Source organism: Macaca nemestrina, chromosome 5, assembly GCF_043159975.1.
Source record: "Macaca nemestrina isolate mMacNem1 chromosome 5, mMacNem.hap1, whole genome shotgun sequence".
NCBI lineage: Eukaryota > Metazoa > Chordata > Mammalia > Primates > Cercopithecidae > Macaca > Macaca nemestrina.
In genome coordinates, this window is record NC_092129.1 from 27,044,423 (window position 1) to 27,061,797 (window position 17,375).

At 34.9% G+C, this 17,375-nt stretch overlaps 1 protein-coding gene across 2 annotated transcripts in view; it reads left to right on the forward strand.

Moving 5' to 3' along the window:
• Window positions 1–17,375, forward strand: part of LOC105465526 (heat shock transcription factor 2) — a 37,905-nt gene that overhangs the window by 13,335 nt on the left and 7,195 nt on the right. For both annotated transcript variants that reach the window (XM_011713972.2, XM_011713971.2), the window contains exons 2-10: window positions 3,971–4,079; window positions 4,235–4,362; window positions 5,122–5,246; window positions 7,849–7,924; window positions 10,814–10,875; window positions 11,777–11,864; window positions 13,794–13,942; window positions 14,363–14,602; window positions 15,230–15,335. In XM_011713972.2, the coding sequence (XP_011712274.1) occupies window positions 3,971–4,079; window positions 4,235–4,362; window positions 5,122–5,246; window positions 7,849–7,924; window positions 10,814–10,875; window positions 11,777–11,864; window positions 13,794–13,942; window positions 14,363–14,602; window positions 15,230–15,335 (1,083 nt within the window). The remainder of the gene's footprint in view (window positions 1–3,970; window positions 4,080–4,234; window positions 4,363–5,121; window positions 5,247–7,848; window positions 7,925–10,813; window positions 10,876–11,776; window positions 11,865–13,793; window positions 13,943–14,362; window positions 14,603–15,229; window positions 15,336–17,375) is intronic.

A 17,375-nucleotide genomic window follows, 5' to 3' on the forward strand; every position in this document is an offset into this window, starting at 1 on the left:
GACAGATCAATGAGACAGAAAGTTAACAAGGATATCCAGAAATTGAACTCAGCTCTGCACCAAGCGGACCTAATAGACATCTACAGAACTCTCCACCCCAATCAACAGAATATACATTCTTCTCAGCACCACATCACACTTATTCCAAAATTGACCACATAGTTGGAAGTAAAGCACTCCACAGCAAATGTAAAAGAACAGAAATTATAACAAACTGTCTCTCAGACCACAGTACAATCAAACTAGAACTCAGGACTAAGACACTCAATCAAAACTGCTCAACTACGTGGAAACTGAACAACCTGCTCCTGAATGACTACTGGGTACACAACAAAATGAAGGCAGAAATAAAGATGTTCTTTGAAACCAATGAGAACAAAGATACAACATACCAGAATCTCTTGGACGCATTTAAAGCAGTGTGTAGAGGGTAATTTATAGCACTAAATGCCCACAAGAGAAAACTGGAAAGATCTAAAATTGACACCCTAACATCACAATTAAAAGAACCAGAGAAACAAGAGCGTTTACGTTCAAAAGCTAGCAGAAGGCAAGAAATAACTGAGATCAGATCAGAAGTGAAGGAGATAGAGACATAAAAAACCTTTCAAAAAATCAATGAATTCAGGAGCTGGTTTTTTGAAAAGGTCAACAAAATTGATAGACTGCTAGCAAGACTAATAAGTAAGAAAAGAGAGAGGAATCAAATAGACACAATAAAAAATGATACAGGGGATATCACCACCGACCCCCCAGAAACTACCATCAGAGAATACTGTAAACACCTCTAAGCAAATAAACTAGAAAACCTAGAAGAAATGGACACATACACTCTCCCAAGACTAAACCAGGAAGAAGTTGAATCCCTGAATAGACCAATAACAGGCTGTGAAATTGAAGCAATAATTCATAGCCTACCAACCAAAAAAAGTCCAGGACCAGACGGATTCACAGCCGAATTCTACCAGAGGTACAAGGAGGAGCTGATACCATTCCTTCTGAAACTGTTCCAATCAATAGAAAAAGACAGACTCCTTCTGACTCATTTTATGAGGCCAACATCATCCTGATATCTAAGTCTGGCAGAGACAAAACAAAAAAAGATAATTTTAAACTAATATCCCTGATGAACATCGATGTAAAAATCCTCAATGAAATACTGGCAAACCGAATCCAGCAGCACATCAGAAAGAAAGCTTATCCACCATGATCAAGTGGACTTCATCCCTGGGATGCAAGACTGGTTCAACATATGCAAATCAATAAAGATAATCCAGTATATAAACAGAACCAAAGACAAAAACCACATGATTATCTCAATAGATGCAGAAAAGGCCTTTGACAAAATTCAGCAGCCCTTCATGCTAAAAACTCTCAATAAATTCGGTATTGATGGAACGTATCTCAAAATAATAAGAGCTATTTATGACAAACCCATAGCCAATATCATACTGCATGGGCAAAAACTGGAAGCATTCCCTTTGAAAACGGGCACAAGACAGGGATGCCCTCTCTCACCACTCCTATTCAACATAGTGTTGGAAGTTCTGGCTAGGGCAATCAGGCAAGAGAAGGAAATCAAGGGTATTCAGTTAGGAAAAGAAGAAGTCAAATTGTCCCTGTTTGCGGATGACATGATTGTATATTTTGAAAACCCCATCATCTTAGCCCAAAATCTCCTTAAGCTGATAAACAACTTCACCAAAGTCTCAGGATACAAAATTAATGTGCAAAAATCACAAGCATTCTTATATACCAATAACAGACAAACAGAGAGCCAAATCATGAGTGAACTCCCATTCACAATAGCTTCAAAGAGAATAAAATACATAGGAATCCAACTTACAAGGGATGTGAAGGCCCTCTTCAAGGAGAACTACAAACCACTGCTCAGTGAAATAAAAGAGGACACAGACAAATGGAAGAACATTCCATGCTCATGGATAGGAAGAATCATCATGAAAATGGCCATACTGCCCAAGGTAATTTATAGATTCAGTGCCATCCCCATTAAGCTACCAATGACTTTCTTCACAGAATTGGGAAAAACTACTTTAACGTTCATATGGAACCAAAAAAGAGCCCGCATTGCCAAGACAATCCTAAGCCAAAAGAACAAAGCTGGAGGTATCACGCTACCTGACTTCAAACTATACTACAAGGCTACAGTAACCAAAACAGCATGGTACTGGTACCAAAACAGAGATATAGACCAATGGAACAGAGCAGAGCCCTCAGAAATAATACCACACATCTACAGCCATCTGATCTTTGACAAACCTGAAAAAATCAAGAAATGGGGAAAGGATTCCCTATTTAATAATAGGCTAGCCATATGTAGAAAGCTGAAACTGGATTCCTTCCTTACACCTTATACGAAAGTTAATTCAAGATGGATTAGAAACTTAAATGTTAGACCTAAAACCATAAAAACCCTAGAAGTAAACCTAGGCAATACCATTCAGGACATAGGCGTGGGCAAGGACTTCATGACTAAAATGCCAAAAGCGATGGGAACAAAAGCCAAAATTGACAAATGGGATCTAATTAAACTAAAGAGTTTCTGCACAGCAAAAGAAACTACCATCAGAGTGATCAGGCAGCCTACAGAATGGGAGATAATTTTTTCAATATACTCATCTGACAAAGTAGAACCTACAAAGAACTCAAAACAAATTTACAAGAAAAAAACAACCCCATCAAAAAGTGGGTGAAGAATATAAACAGACACTTTTCAAAAGAAGACATTCATGCAGGCAACAGACACATGAAAAAATGCTCATCATCACTCGCCGTCAGAGAAATGGAAATCAAAACCACAATGAGATACCATCTCACACCAGTTAGAATGGCAATCATTAAAAAGTCAGGAAACAATGTGCTGGAGAGGATGTGGAGAAATAGGAACTCTTTTACACTGTTGGTGGGACTGTAAACTAGTTCAACCATTGTGGAAGACAGTGTGGTGATTCCTCAAGGATCTAGAACTAGAAATACCATTTGACCCAGCCATCCCATTACTGGGGATATACCCAAAGAATTATAAATCATGCTACTATAAAGACACATGAACACGTATGTTTATTGTGGCACTATTCACAATAGCAAAGTCTTGGAACCAACCCAGATGTCCATCAGTGACAGACTGGATTAAGAAAATGTGGCACATACACACCATGGAATACTATGCAACCATAAAAAAGGATGAGTTCATGTCCTTTGTAGGGACATGGATGCAGCTGGAAACCATCATTCTCAGCAAACTCTTGCAAGAACAGAAAACCAAACACCACATGTTCCCACTCATAGGTGGGAATTGAATAATGAGAACACTTGGACACAGGAAGGGGAACATCACATACTTGGGCCTGTTGTGGGGTGGGGTGGCGGGGGAGGGATAGCATTAGGAGATATACCTAATATAAATGACGAGTTAACGGGTATAGCACACCAATATGGCACATATGTAACAAGCCTGCACATTGTGCACGTGCACCCTAGAACTTAAAGTATAATAAAAAATAATAAATAAATAGATTGTACAAAGATACAATTATGTCTACTGCAAGTAATTATAAAATGGTACTTCCTCTCAAAATCTTTTTTTCTTTTTTTTTTTGGTCTTTATTGCACTAGTTTTAAAACAATGTTAATTCTGCTGGCTACATAATTGTATTTCATTTTCTCATTTCTTGTTTAGTGGAAATTCTTCTAATATTTCACCATAGCGTGTGATGTGGCATTTGGTTTGAGATATATTCCTAAACTTTTGAGGTTGACATCAAAAAGCTTAGTTGCAGTTTGGTACTTAATTGCAATTCGTTTGTTGTTCCTGTTATCAAGAATAGAATGTTAGTCTGAAGACATCTAGGAAGGACTACTCAAGACAGTTCTGGGATGTATAAATATATCACCATGTGTCATAGGAACTTAATTATTTGACTTTTTCTTCTTTTTGTCCCCCTTGTAGAATGGCCAGAGTTTTCTGGTCTTGGATGAGCAACGATTTGCAAAAGAAATTCTTCCCAAATATTTCAAGCACAATAACATGGCAAGCTTTGTGAGGCAACTGAATATGTGTGAGTATGGACAGCAGTTTATTTGGAGTAGTATTATCAGCTACTGATGAAGCCGTTTTTTCCCCCATTAGGGTGGTAAAGAAAATTATTCCATACCAGCACCACCAAATTTTGACTCGTTTATTTTAGTCATTTGAATTTTGAATCTTTTTCAGATGGTTTCCGTAAAGTAGTACATATCGACTCTGGAATTGTAAAGCAAGAAAGAGATGGTCCTGTAGAATTTCAGCATCCTTACTTCAAACAAGGACAGGATGACTTGTTGGAGAACATTAAAAGGAAGGTGAGCTGTTGTGAACATGAGCTGATTCGGGTATTGACCTGGAGTGTGCTTGACCAAGATTTTTATTTCAGCTATTGAAAGTACAGAAATACACAACTGTTCCTTGTTGGGATGAATTAGGAAAGTAAAGTTTTACTTGTTTTCCTGTATTTTTTTCCTAAGTTAGCTTAAAAATAAAATAAAGTAAAATAAGTTCCTGCTAGAATGTGAGCTCCCTGTAAGGCTTTTTCTATAGTTTGCTATTGTATATCCAGTGCCTACAATAAGTCTCTTCTAATAATATAAATATGCCCACATAGTAGGCTTTCAGAAATACATTCAGTAATACATTTTTAATGCATAATATCTTTTGGTAAAACAAGATATTTTACTAAATCTATAAAAGGAGTGGACCATGGAAGAAAATGGCCAACATGAACCTCTTACTGCATAAATTTAATTAAATGTGGAATGTGGCAATAAAGAGGCTTGGGGGAAACTGCAAGGAGTTTGGCATAAGGGGAGAATAAAAGACCCTAAGATATTCCTGCTTGTGGAAACTTTTTCACATTAAAAAACATTTTTTTAAGTACATTATTCCTTACATTCCCTCCCATTGAGTTCTGAAGTTTATTCTTTCCCTAGCATTTCATCCCGGGCTTTTGGAACCAGATCTCACTTCCTGAACAGGCCACAAAAACCTCTTCTGATAGGGAAGCTTTGAGTTACAATCATGAGTGTTTACTGTGTCTTTGATTTTCTAAATTTACTTTTTCAAAGGTTTCATCTTCAAAACCAGAAGAAAATAAAATTCGTCAGGAAGATTTAACAAAAATTATAAGTAGTGCTCAGAAGGTTCAAATAAAACAGGAAACTATTGAGTCCAGGCTTTCTGAATTAAAAAGGTAAAGTTTTATTTCCAAATATAATTTTAATGTGGGAATTGGGTATTTGTCTGTGTGTGTTGGGTTTGGAGGTTGTCTGATGTTTTATTGTAAGTACTCAGATCACTTTGTTGAAGCCAAGATCAAAGGTCATTTTTCTGTAAGTATTGGTTCCCTTTACTTTGATTTGTGGCCGTAGACTTTACCCTAATATTGTTTTAATTATGATAGAAGAAGTTATAAACCTAAGCATATCAAAACAATTTGATGTATAAGTCTTAGCGATAAACATTAGGTCTTTAAGATGATGTAGGAAATAGCATTCTACTTAGGTTAGCTCATATTGTGTTCATAGACAATGAGGGCATATGACATAAAAACACTGTATGTTACCCATCCTTTGTTTAGTGGCTGTTGCTTAAGACTTCTCTGGGTGGGCTCTTAGGAAAAAGTAGGACACAAAAAAATCAGAAAACAATAATACAAGAGAGTTGCCCTGCTTAATACTTATTTCATATAGACTTGGAAAAGTGTTATTCAGACCTTTTATCTACAGAAAGATGCTTCATTGTATTTTACTACATTTCTTGGTACCATTATTCTAACTTGCCATACTAATAACTTGTATATAGAGTAGATGATGTATTACTCTTCTTAGTAAGTAGCTGGAATTTTTCTGTATCCTAATAGGTGCCAAGGGCTTAAGACTAGTTTACGTATTCTCTCTTCCATATCAAATGTGGGACATTACTTTAGTTAATCATAACTCAAATATCTTCATTAAAAGAGGAACCTATGACTTTGATTTCTTTTTTAAATAAGCTTTAGGCTTTCCCTTTTTGTGTACTTTATTTAACAACTTGTTTACTGTATGTATCTTGTGTATACTAGCTGCTCTTTGACCCAGTTCCTTGGACCACAGTTTTAGCCCTTAAAGAAAGTGATCCCCAAATCATCTTTTGTGTCTTAGAGGAAACTTTCTTCTCCTTATTTTTTTTTGTTTGTTTGTTTTTGTTTTTGTTTTGAGACACAGTCTCACTCTGTTACCCAGTCTGGAGTGCAATGACTTGATCTCACCTTACTGCAACCTCCGCCTCCTGGTTCAAGCGATTCTTGTGCCTTAGCCTCCCTAGTAGCTGGGATTACAGGCATGTGCCAGCTAATTTTTGTAGTTTTAGTTGAGACAGGGTTTCACCATGTTGGCCAGGCTGTTCTCAAACTCCTGACCTCAAGTGATCCGCCCACATCTGCCTTTCAAAGTGCTGGGATTACAGGCATGAGCCACCGCACCTTTGTTTAGTAAGCAGGTAACAGCATTTTAAAATTTGAATCAGAAAAATACAGTAGTTATTCAGTAAATATTAAAATCTTCTTTGGTCTACCTTTATATGTAAATCTGCAGTTCCTTTTATATTAGTTTGGATTAAAGAAGATGATTTGTGGAGATTAACAAAAGTTGGAAAATTAAAGCATTTAATAGGTAGAGTGTCTGTCACGTCTTTTCAGCATTATCCACGCTGCTAACATTTAACAGCATAATGCAGTTTCAATTTAAAAAGGTGAACAAAGAAGCAGCTATTCATATTTGGCAAGTTATTGTGCAAGTTAATATCCATATTATTGGATATGCTTTTTCAGAATAACATTTTAGTGGTTTACATATGCTTTTGTTTGAGATAGATCTTAAGATAGTTTCAGAATCTGACAGACTTTAGTTTGACTTCAACACTTACCAAATTATTTGTATGATCTTGAGCAATTCCCTTCAATTCTCTATACCTCAGTGTCCTCATCTATAAAATAGAGATAATGACTTATTTCTTGGTAGTTTTTAGAGAAGTTTTAAATAAGTAATACACATAAAATGTCTAGCATAGTGCTTGGAGTATAGTAAGTACTGGGTATATATCACTACCCTTTGTTTTGCAAGGTTAGATTAGGAAGGCCTGAATTCACTTGGTAGCCACAGTCGAAAGACTGGCTTATTTTTTTTTAAGCAAAAAGTAATGAGCCAGATTGTCAAAAGTAGTAAATTGACAACTACTGTATGGATGTAGGCATATGTCTTTAAGTTTCTGTGTATATATTGCCATGAGTAGCAGATAATACACTTAAGAAGGAATGATTCTGGTGCTAGGCGTGGTGGCTCACACCTGTAATCCCAGCACTTTAGGAGGCCGAGGTGGGTAGATCACCTGAGGGTCAGGAGTTTGAGATCAGCCTGGCCAACATGGTGAAATCCTGTTTCTACTAAAAATACAAAAAAATTAGCCGGTTGTGACACATGCCTGTAATCCCAACTACTTAGGAAGCTGAGGCATGAGAATTGCTTGAACCTTGAGGCGAAGATTGCAGTGAGCGGAGATCGTACCACTGCACTTCAGCCTGGGTGACAGAGCAAAGCTCTGCCTTTTTTTCTTAAAAAAAGGAATGATTCAGGAGTTGTGTCAAGGTAGTTGTCATTCCTGTGTAATTGAACCAAAGTTTTCTTAGTCTCATAAATATATATAGGGTAAAAATAAGTGTAGTTAAGTTGTCTGGTATTCTTAATTAAAGATATTGTGGTCTGGTTTTCTGACTGATTGTTTTGTTTTGTTTTGTTTCTTAATAAATTATAACATAGTGAGAATGAGTCCCTTTGGAAGGAGGTGTCAGAATTACGAGCAAAGCATGCACAACAGCAACAGGTTATTCGAAAGGTAAGAAGCTCTTTTCCCCAGGACCGTAATTTGCATTTGTTTAATGGATACAGTTTGCGACCCAAAAAGGTCAGTATTGAGTATCTGTGATTGATCTTAGTTTCTTACATATTGGATGCACAGATCGAAGTAAAAAATGAAATGAAATTAAGCCAAGTGTTACGTATTTTTAATAAAAAATTTCTCACTAGCTAAAGATGGTTATTCCATACTTGCAGATAATGTCTCAGTAGCTTTTAGTAAATAATCTTTTGCCTAATATAACAACTTTGAAATACTTTATTTTTATGGGCTTAATTAATACACTACCAATTTCTTTTAAAATTAGAAAACATAGCCTTACTGGGTTTTTTTGTTGTTGTTGTTTTTTATTATAAAAGGCATAGTTAAGGTCTCAGAAGATAAATGACAAATATTTTCAAATCAGTTGACCAAATTATGACTTCAAAAAATTTCTCAATGTATGCAGTTATTAGTCTGTGCAGAAAAGCAGTTAACATAGTAAAATGAATTTTAGATTTTAGTATGTGAGATAAAAATTTAATATAGGAGTTGGAATCCCTCCATTTCATTGTGTCCTTGTCATTTAATCTTTGCATATCAGCTTTCATTTGCTAATAAGAGATGAAACATAGTAATTAAGGCAGCTATTTTTTGCTCATGAGTAAACTAGACTCTGAGTTAAAGCAACAGGTTTTTTGAGGGGGAGCTTCTGATTGCTCCTGCTTAGAAGGCCCTTGAACTAAAAATAGGGTGGTGACTGACAGGATCAGGGTCTAATGGAGAAGGCTTAAAGCAGAGATGAATAGTAGTTGCAGCCTGTGGCCTATAGTCAGCATAGATTTACTTTTTTTTTTTTTTTTTTAAATTAGTGTTCAAGTGAAGCTTGAATGTAGTAGAATTCAGTTCTAAGTGTTTAGTCCAAGTACACATATTTTTAAAACTTTCATAGGCAACTCTAATGTGCAGCCTGGTTAAGAATAGTTGATTTAAAACAATAGATGTACCTTAACCTGTACTTTATGGAAACAGTCTGTTAATAGTTTTCAGAAACAGTGTTTTGGTAATGTATTAACTTACAACACTCTATAATGTGTAGATTTTTTTTTTTTTTCCTGAAAGCAAGAATAGTTGATAAAATAGCTATATGACATTTCAGTTTTTCATGAATGCTAACATTCTGTCTTCTAAAATTTGAGTTTGAATCTCTGTGCTTTGTTAAGTGGTGTTTATATAATGCATAACAACAACCAATAATTTTTACTCTGCTCCTGGAATTTACTGTCAGCCATGGATTAATTGAGAATAATACGTGTGATGGTCCAGTTATAGGACTTAACAGGTATAGAAGTTACATGCTGTGTTAGATGCCTTATCTTCTTCAGATAAAAATCCCTGTATAATGTGATCCGAAAGTGTCAAAAGAGAATTGAGATACAGAATAAATTTAATTTAGCCACTGATTGATGTTGTTATAAATTCAACCTGAAGTTTTTAGAATTTTCCCATAACATTTATTAATTAAAAAAACTGAAGTCGAGTTGTATCATAAACATCTGTAAGCTTACATATTGTCTTTTCATTAACTGTTAGCATTTTCTCTTGCATAAGCAATTTGGCGGCTACCCTCCTTTTCATAGACTCTAATACTATCAAACTCTTCAGTTAAAATGTCTATATTTTTGTCCATTGAAAAATTGATACTGATTATAAGGCAGACCTCTTAGTAGCCTTTTTTTGTGAGGAAATGCTCACTGTTAAAAGCTATACAATAGATATTTTTAATAATACTCTATTTAATTCATGTAATTTCACAAAGCTTATAAGCACACTTTCTGCACAGAGTCTAAATAGTGCTCCAATCAATTTTGGCTTTTATTCATAGCTTCTCAGTGATACACTACTTTTTATAGTTTACCATATGATCCTCACCTTTTATAGCACCTTTAGGAAGTTGGCAATGTAATTTCAAGACATACTCTTAAGCCAGTGGTTCTTATACTCACATCAGTATCCAGTCACACTTAAAGGGCTTTGTAAACACACGCATTACTGGATCCCATGATCCAAATTTCAGATTCAGCAATTCTGTAGTAGGATTGAGAATTTAACATATCCATAGTTCCTAAGCTAATGTTGTTGGTTTATGGGCCACACTTTAAGAAACACTACTATGAAATATGAAAGCTTGTTTGGGTGTCTTGACAGTTTTCTCTCTAAATTTAATCAAATATTGAAGATTAGCTTCCCTTGTTAGCAGGAAGTTTTGACAGGTAGGTCTCAATATTAATCTTTATAGAATCAGGCAATAAACGTTTTTCTTTTTCTTTTTTTTTCTTTGGTTGCAAGCAGAGTTTGTTTGTTTGTTTGTTTAGAAATGGAGCATCACGATGTTGCCCAGGCTGGTCTTGGGCTCCTGGGCTGAAGCAATCCTCCTACTTAGGCTTCCTAAAGTGTTGAGATTACAGGCATGAGCCACCATGCCTGGCCCATCAACTGTTTCTAACTTGAAAATTTTATGATTATTCTGAAGGAACTGACAGTCTCTTTTGCCTCCGTTACCTGGTATAAGTAAAATGTTGCCTATCAAACACCAGTTTTCTCTTTTGCACCATAATGTAATCTTCTTTAAAGTATTTGAAGTAAAAAAGTTGGGGTCTACACCCAGGCAAGTTTGGTACTTATCACCAAAACAAACTCCTGGAAGCTGGTACGTTTCTTTAGACAGCAGTTGTAAGGTGCACCTGGATTTCAAGTGTTAATATGTGAGAAATTATGAGACTTAGAATAGAGGACAAATTATTATATGAATTTGTTTTATAAGACTTGGTAATAGAGACGGAAGAATTAACAGTATAATGAAAGAATTTTTGTTTATATTTTTTTCAGATTGTCCAGTTTATTGTTACATTGGTTCAGAATAACCAACTTGTGAGTTTAAAACGTAAAAGGTAAGTTTTTATGATATAGCATTATGGCCTGTATATAGACAGTCAGACTTGTTAGCGTTTAACTATGAGTAGCCTACATTAGCTGAGTATATGCTTGTTGTCCCAAAAGAACAATTCTCCTTAGTTAAATTATACTCTTAAAATCTCTAGAGTGATATTAGTTTTTAGTTTTATCATTCTACTGATGTTTGTGAGAGAGAAGGATAGCCTAAATGGTCACTTTATAGACATACGTACAGTTAATAAAGAATATTCACTTTTCATTCACATTATTAAAGTAGCATTAGAAGGCCTGAGTGAGGGAAATTTAAAAAGAGGCCATATGTTCAAAAGAAAACATCAACCTTTGTTTTACTTGACCTCTCTTATTTTAATCCGCTCATAGTCTTTTTAAATCTGTATTTCAACCATGGGTTGTGATACCTGTGTCAGTAGCTACTATCGTCACAGCGAAAACATTAGAAGAATAATGGACAAAAGGAATAGTTGAAAGGAAAAAATGATCTGTAACACTAAGATTTGGGGAAAACTTGATTATGATCAGAGCTTTATGACCTTAACTACTTCCACTAATTAGTTCTTATGATATTATCTGTTTTTTTTCTATATAAATACAGTTCATAGAGTTGTGTAGTTCAGTAAGCAATGAAGTATAACTGGAGAGAATAGTTTATCATAACAAAAAGAGTGTAGAAAAATGGAGAATTGAAAGTTGTAGATATTCTCATCCAGCAGTTTCTGTTCCTAAGATGTAATCATTTTTAAGTTTATTTATTGTTACTGAACCTTTTTATGCATTATTAAAGTGAGTGTGCATGTATGTGTGTTTGGGTAAGTTAATAGAGGGAGTTTAAATTCCTTGTATGTTTGTTACTGAACTGCATATTCTTCTGGTTTTCAGGCCTCTACTTCTAAACACTAATGGAGCCCAAAAGAAGAACCTGTTTCAGCACATAGTCAAAGAACCAACTGATAATCACCATCATAAAGTAATTTTTTAGTTAGAATCTATTTTATATTTATTGTGTCAGACTAAATTTTATTATGGCAGTGTTTCATGCATTCAAATAAGTGTGGTGAATAACAATTCAAGTGTTCATCCCACAGCTTTGTTAAACTGTGACATTTTTTATTATTTACTTTAGATTATTGTAAGAAATAAATCATCACAAATCTAGTTGTTCCAGTTGCCTGTTTCCAAGTTTTTCTCTCTCCCCCTCTCTTGTCTCACCTCTTTACTGTCCCTGCTTACCTTAGAGGTAGTCACTATCTTGAATTAGTATCTATCATTCTCATGGCCATTTTGTATGTGTGAATCCAGGAGCAGTACTTGGTATTATTTTGCATATATCTAAACTTCATATAAATAATATAATTTTGTGCATATCATTTTACAGTGTGGCTTTTTTTTAACTTGGTGTTGCTTTTGAGATTTATTAAACATAGAGATTTAGTGTATTCATTTCTTTTTTTTTTGTCTTGTTTTTTTTTTGTTTGTTTTATTTTTTTGAAACAGGGTTTCAGTCTGTCACCCAGCCTGGAGTGTAGTGGTACGATCTTGACTCACTGCAACCTCCACCTCCTGGGCCCAAGCAATTCTCTTGCTTCAGTCTCCTGAGTAGCTGGGACTACAGGTGTGTGCCACCACACCTGGCTAATTTTTGTATTTTTTGTAGAGATGGATTTTCATCATGTCACCTAGACTGGTCTCGAACTCCCAGACTCAAGCCATCTGCCTGCCTCAGCCTCCCAAAGTTTTGGGATTGCAGGCATGAGCCACTGCACCTGGCTCATTCATTTTAATATAATAATTGAATATTTTGAAAATATAATAATTTAATGTGATTATATATTCTTACATTGGTTATTTTATTTTCAACTTTTTTTTAAATTAATGTGCACCAACTAGACTGCTTTTTACTCCAGCAATTTAAATTTTTACCTTCATTTTGTCACAGGCTTTCCGGATAATTTGTCAGATTTCTATCCAGTGGCAAATTAGTCCAGTCCAAAGTCCAGATCGTTTTTATTATCTTTTTGTTACTACTTTCAAACTTCAGAATTCAAAATAGTTCTTCAGATTTATTATTAAAGTAACAAGATTTTTGTTCTTGGACAATCAAACTTAACCTCACGTCTGATTTCTTTTTCCACTACTGTTAGAAAATAATCAAGCATACCTATTTTGTTTTTAGAATTGAAGGCTCATGTAAGTGGATGAAGAGTTTTACATTTTTGACTGGGTTTATATATTTTAAAGTACTTCACATCCTTTGCCTCTTTATTATCTAGTATTGGAATTTACAGATTTTTGCATTTTAATAATGACTTTAGTTTGCTTTACAGGATTGAACTTACTTTGCTTATACAGCTATAGCCTGAATATATCTGTAGATTAAGTTTAAAAAAATCATTGCTAAAAAGCCAAGCTAACCTGTAACTGAGATAGGTGAAGTGCATTTTTTTTCTCTTAGTGAAGCTATTTAATGAATAAGAATAAAACATATTTCAAAACAGAGCAGGTTGAGCTGAAACAATATCCCTGTCAGCACGGTGGCTGTCTGGTTGTGCTTGAAATTTCTGGTGAAGTCCTAAGACTTTTTTACTCTTTAGGCATAAAAAATACTGTAAAATTTGAAGATCTTTCCATAGAAACATTTTTAGGGATGTCATCTTCAGGGTCCCTTACAGTAAAAGAAGTAGTTAAGTGTAGAATGCAGTTAATATACCTCATACCTCTGTGAATTGGTGCTACTAGTACCAATTAGTATGTAAGTTCCATAAGAGCAGAGAACATACTTGTTTTGCATACCCCGAGATTCAGTAAGTAGTAGTTGCCCAGTTATTTTGTAAATGATATCTTGTTTGGTAGTCAATGATTTTGATTTTTAGATATATTTTTCTCTCTGAATTTTTAGGTTCCACACAGTAGGACTGAAGGTTTAAAGCCAAGGGAGAGGATTTCAGATGACATCATTATTTATGATGTTACTGATGATAATGCAGATGAAGAAAATATCCCAGTTATTCCAGAAACTAATGAGGATGTTATATCTGATCCCTCCAAGTAAGGAGTTTGTGAGATAAAATGTATGAAAATATTGATTACTTTTCTTATTACAGAGCAAAATTCAAAACTACTTTGTTCTTTGAAAGACTAACAATCTTTCTCACATTTGGATTATTAAACTGAATAATTAAGCTAAATTATTCAACCAGATAAAGCCTCACCTCCTCTTCCTCTCAAAGGAGGTAATACTGAAAATTAATTGATTTTTAATTTTTATTTTGTAGTTAAACACTTCTCATTGAATCGTTGTGGTCTTCTATACTATGAAGTACCAATATTGTGATTAAGCTGCTCGCTCAAGAAATTTAAGCCTTTCAGTATGTGGTATGGGAGAGAGTTTCCATTTAGAATGAATGGATAGTATGAACTTATTAAATTTGAAAGTGTAATAGGTTCTTTCTTTTATTGCTGATCTAGCTGTAGCCAGTACCCTGATATTGTCATCGTTGAAGATGACAATGAAGATGAGTATGCACCTGTCATTCAGAGTGGAGAGCAGAGTGAACCAGCCAGAGAATCCCTAAGTTCAGGCAGTGATGGCAGCAGCCCTCTCATGTCTAGTGCTGTCCAGCTAAATGGCTCATCCAGTCTGACCTCAGAAGATCCAGTGACCATGATGGATTCCATTTTGAATGATAACATCAATCTTTTGGGAAAGTGAGTACTTATCTAGATGTTGTCTAAAATTATTTGCTTTCTTTGTTCACGTAACATATTCTATTTCTCTTTTGAGTGATCTTCCTTTCAGATGATGAACCCACATAATCCACCTTTCTCTGTTTCGGTTAGTGTTGAGTTCTGTAATGAATGGGATTTAATCATCCCAAGAGTAGTCTTGGTATTTTCCTGCTAGTTTCTCAGATTCCTTTGATGATACACTTACTTTGAGTGTACATACAGTGTTTGTGATTATATATATTTGTGTATCCGAACTGCAGAATAATGTAATTTCTAGTAAGGGACTTATATCAAAGAAAACTTAATAATTAGTAATAATCAGTAATGAGATTAAACATTTTATAATATATAGAGGAAAAAGGTAAATCAGACTGTTCCTGCAGGGTGTTTTTTTCTGTAAATACTAAAGTTTTCTGTAAAGGCTATGAATTTTCAGTTAACCAAATTTGCAGGGATTCCTATTCTTTGAATATTATCTCTTAAGATTAAGAACCAGTAAAGATGCAGCAGCTGCTAGAAATATCTTGCCTAGCCAAGTTGTAATGGTGATTTTTAAACATAAAAACAAGGATGTCTAATATTTGATTTAAATTTTTTTTCCCTTAGGGTTGAGCTGTTGGATTATCTTGACAGTATTGATTGCAGTTTAGAGGACTTCCAGGCCATGCTATCAGGAAGACAATTTAGCATAGACCCAGATCTCCTGGTTGATGTAGGTACTTTGGGTAATCTTTGCTTTACTGGTAGTTTGTGTATTTATGTATATTATTTAAAAATCAGTATGCCATTTTGTTTTGTATTCTACAGGTTGTTTTTGCATTTTCTTTTTTTAAATTAATGATTTTGTTTATCAGAAAGATGGGTTTGGGACATTGAAGGAGAGTGATTACCACCTGCCTTGGAGTAGCAGTTGAGCTAATCTCCCTGTGGGAACATATTATATCTTTTCAGCAGTACTGTTAAGTTCAGGTCTTGTCTGGACTTGTTGCTGTTTTATGTTTTGCTCTAGAATGATTGTCAGTAAATAGGAATTTGTGGAAATTAGTAATAGAGGTACATAGCCAGGAAATAGCATGGAGACACCTTTTAATACTTTGGGGATTAACGTTTTTTACTCAAATATATTTTAATATATTTGCCTTATTTTTTACATTTTTATATTTTGAGTCACAAGATTCCCCTGCTCCAATCCACCATCCCTATGAAGTTGACCTCAATATTGACTGGACTGAGAATTCTTTTATCTACGGTTTCTGCCACTAACCACCTTTCTTACTCTGTTCTCTCTTTTCCTCCCTTCTTTATCTAAAGCTTCCTACATGGCCTGGTCCCACTCAGATGAATCTTGTTCTGTCTCCTATTTCCATTTTCTGATGTGAACAGTTTTCTCTCTTTATCCTGGAAAATTACGTTGTCTTTTTTCTGTGTTTCTTGCCTTACATTGCAGCTTCTCTTACCCTTTTAGAAGCCTCTCAGGCTAAACAAGAATTAGTTCTTTCTGCTGTTCAGTCTTATTTCAAGTTCATTAATTTACTGCATTACTCCTCTGCTTCTCACCAGTCCTTGTCAATGTCCCAAGGACTTATTCTTACTAAATCGTTAGCACCTCACAGAGTGAATTTTACTTTCTTTGAAGATTTCTTTTCCATTTTGACCTGTGTTTCTATCTTATGAGTATGTGTTAATTTGAATTTTACATCCATGTTGATGACCTACTTCAGCTTAGCAGTAACACGACAGTGTTTGTTGATCCTATCAGCCCTTCCCTCTTTAGATCCAGAGATCTTTCAAAATAGTTTTCCTTTAGATCACCAAGAACGAAATAAAATTCCATAATCCTGGCCATGTTCAAACCCTTATAGTCTTCAGCTAGGTCATTTTAATTCAACTTTAAAACATTTACCACATTTATTTGCCGTAAAGACCTTATCCAGTCAACAATCTATTATTCACAGATGATAGTTAACTATACTCTCGTTCTTTCATAAGTAATGACTGTTTCCAATCTTGTATCCTTTCTTAGAAGTAATTCCTTAAACCAATTTGTACCCCTGTCCTTTGCCTCTGTATTTGTCTCCTCTATCCTTTATCTTTCCCATCTGCCTTCAGTAGTTAGAGATCTGCCCCATCTTAAAAAACAACCATTTTGACATCTGGCTTTGTTCATTTACCATTCTGCTTCTCTAACTCCTTTACTACAAAACTTTAGAAATGAGCAGCTATATTTACCTCTTTTTTACTCTGTTTTGTCTGAAGCTTGGTATTGTGTTGCTTATTAACTCTAACTCTGCACTGCCTGTGTTGTTTTGTTTTTTTCCCTTGTAAGTACGCTGTGTGTGATTTTTCTTTTCTTTTTGCTGTATTAGTCCATTGGGCTAGTGGAAAGTTTGTTTTGAATCAGACAAGTTTGGGTTCTGTTATTGGCTCATGTTACTTACTAGCTATGTTACTAATCTTGGAAAAGTTACTCTCTCTTGCCGAGTTTCTCCATCTGTTAAATGTTGCTAATGTCTAACATGAAGGGCTGTTGGCAAGAATTAGAAATAATTAACACTGTTATTAACATTATTGGGCATTCTGTACAATAGATCTTTTATTGTTGATTTTGGAGGTGCTGTACTTTTTTGTTCTCTCCCTGTCTCCCTAATCTGTGTTTTATCTAAGAGCTTTTCTTTTTTCTACTATCTTCTACTTAAGGGCATCCCCTAATGCACCCAATCTTTCAGTCTCTTTTATTTTGTCTATCTCTCTT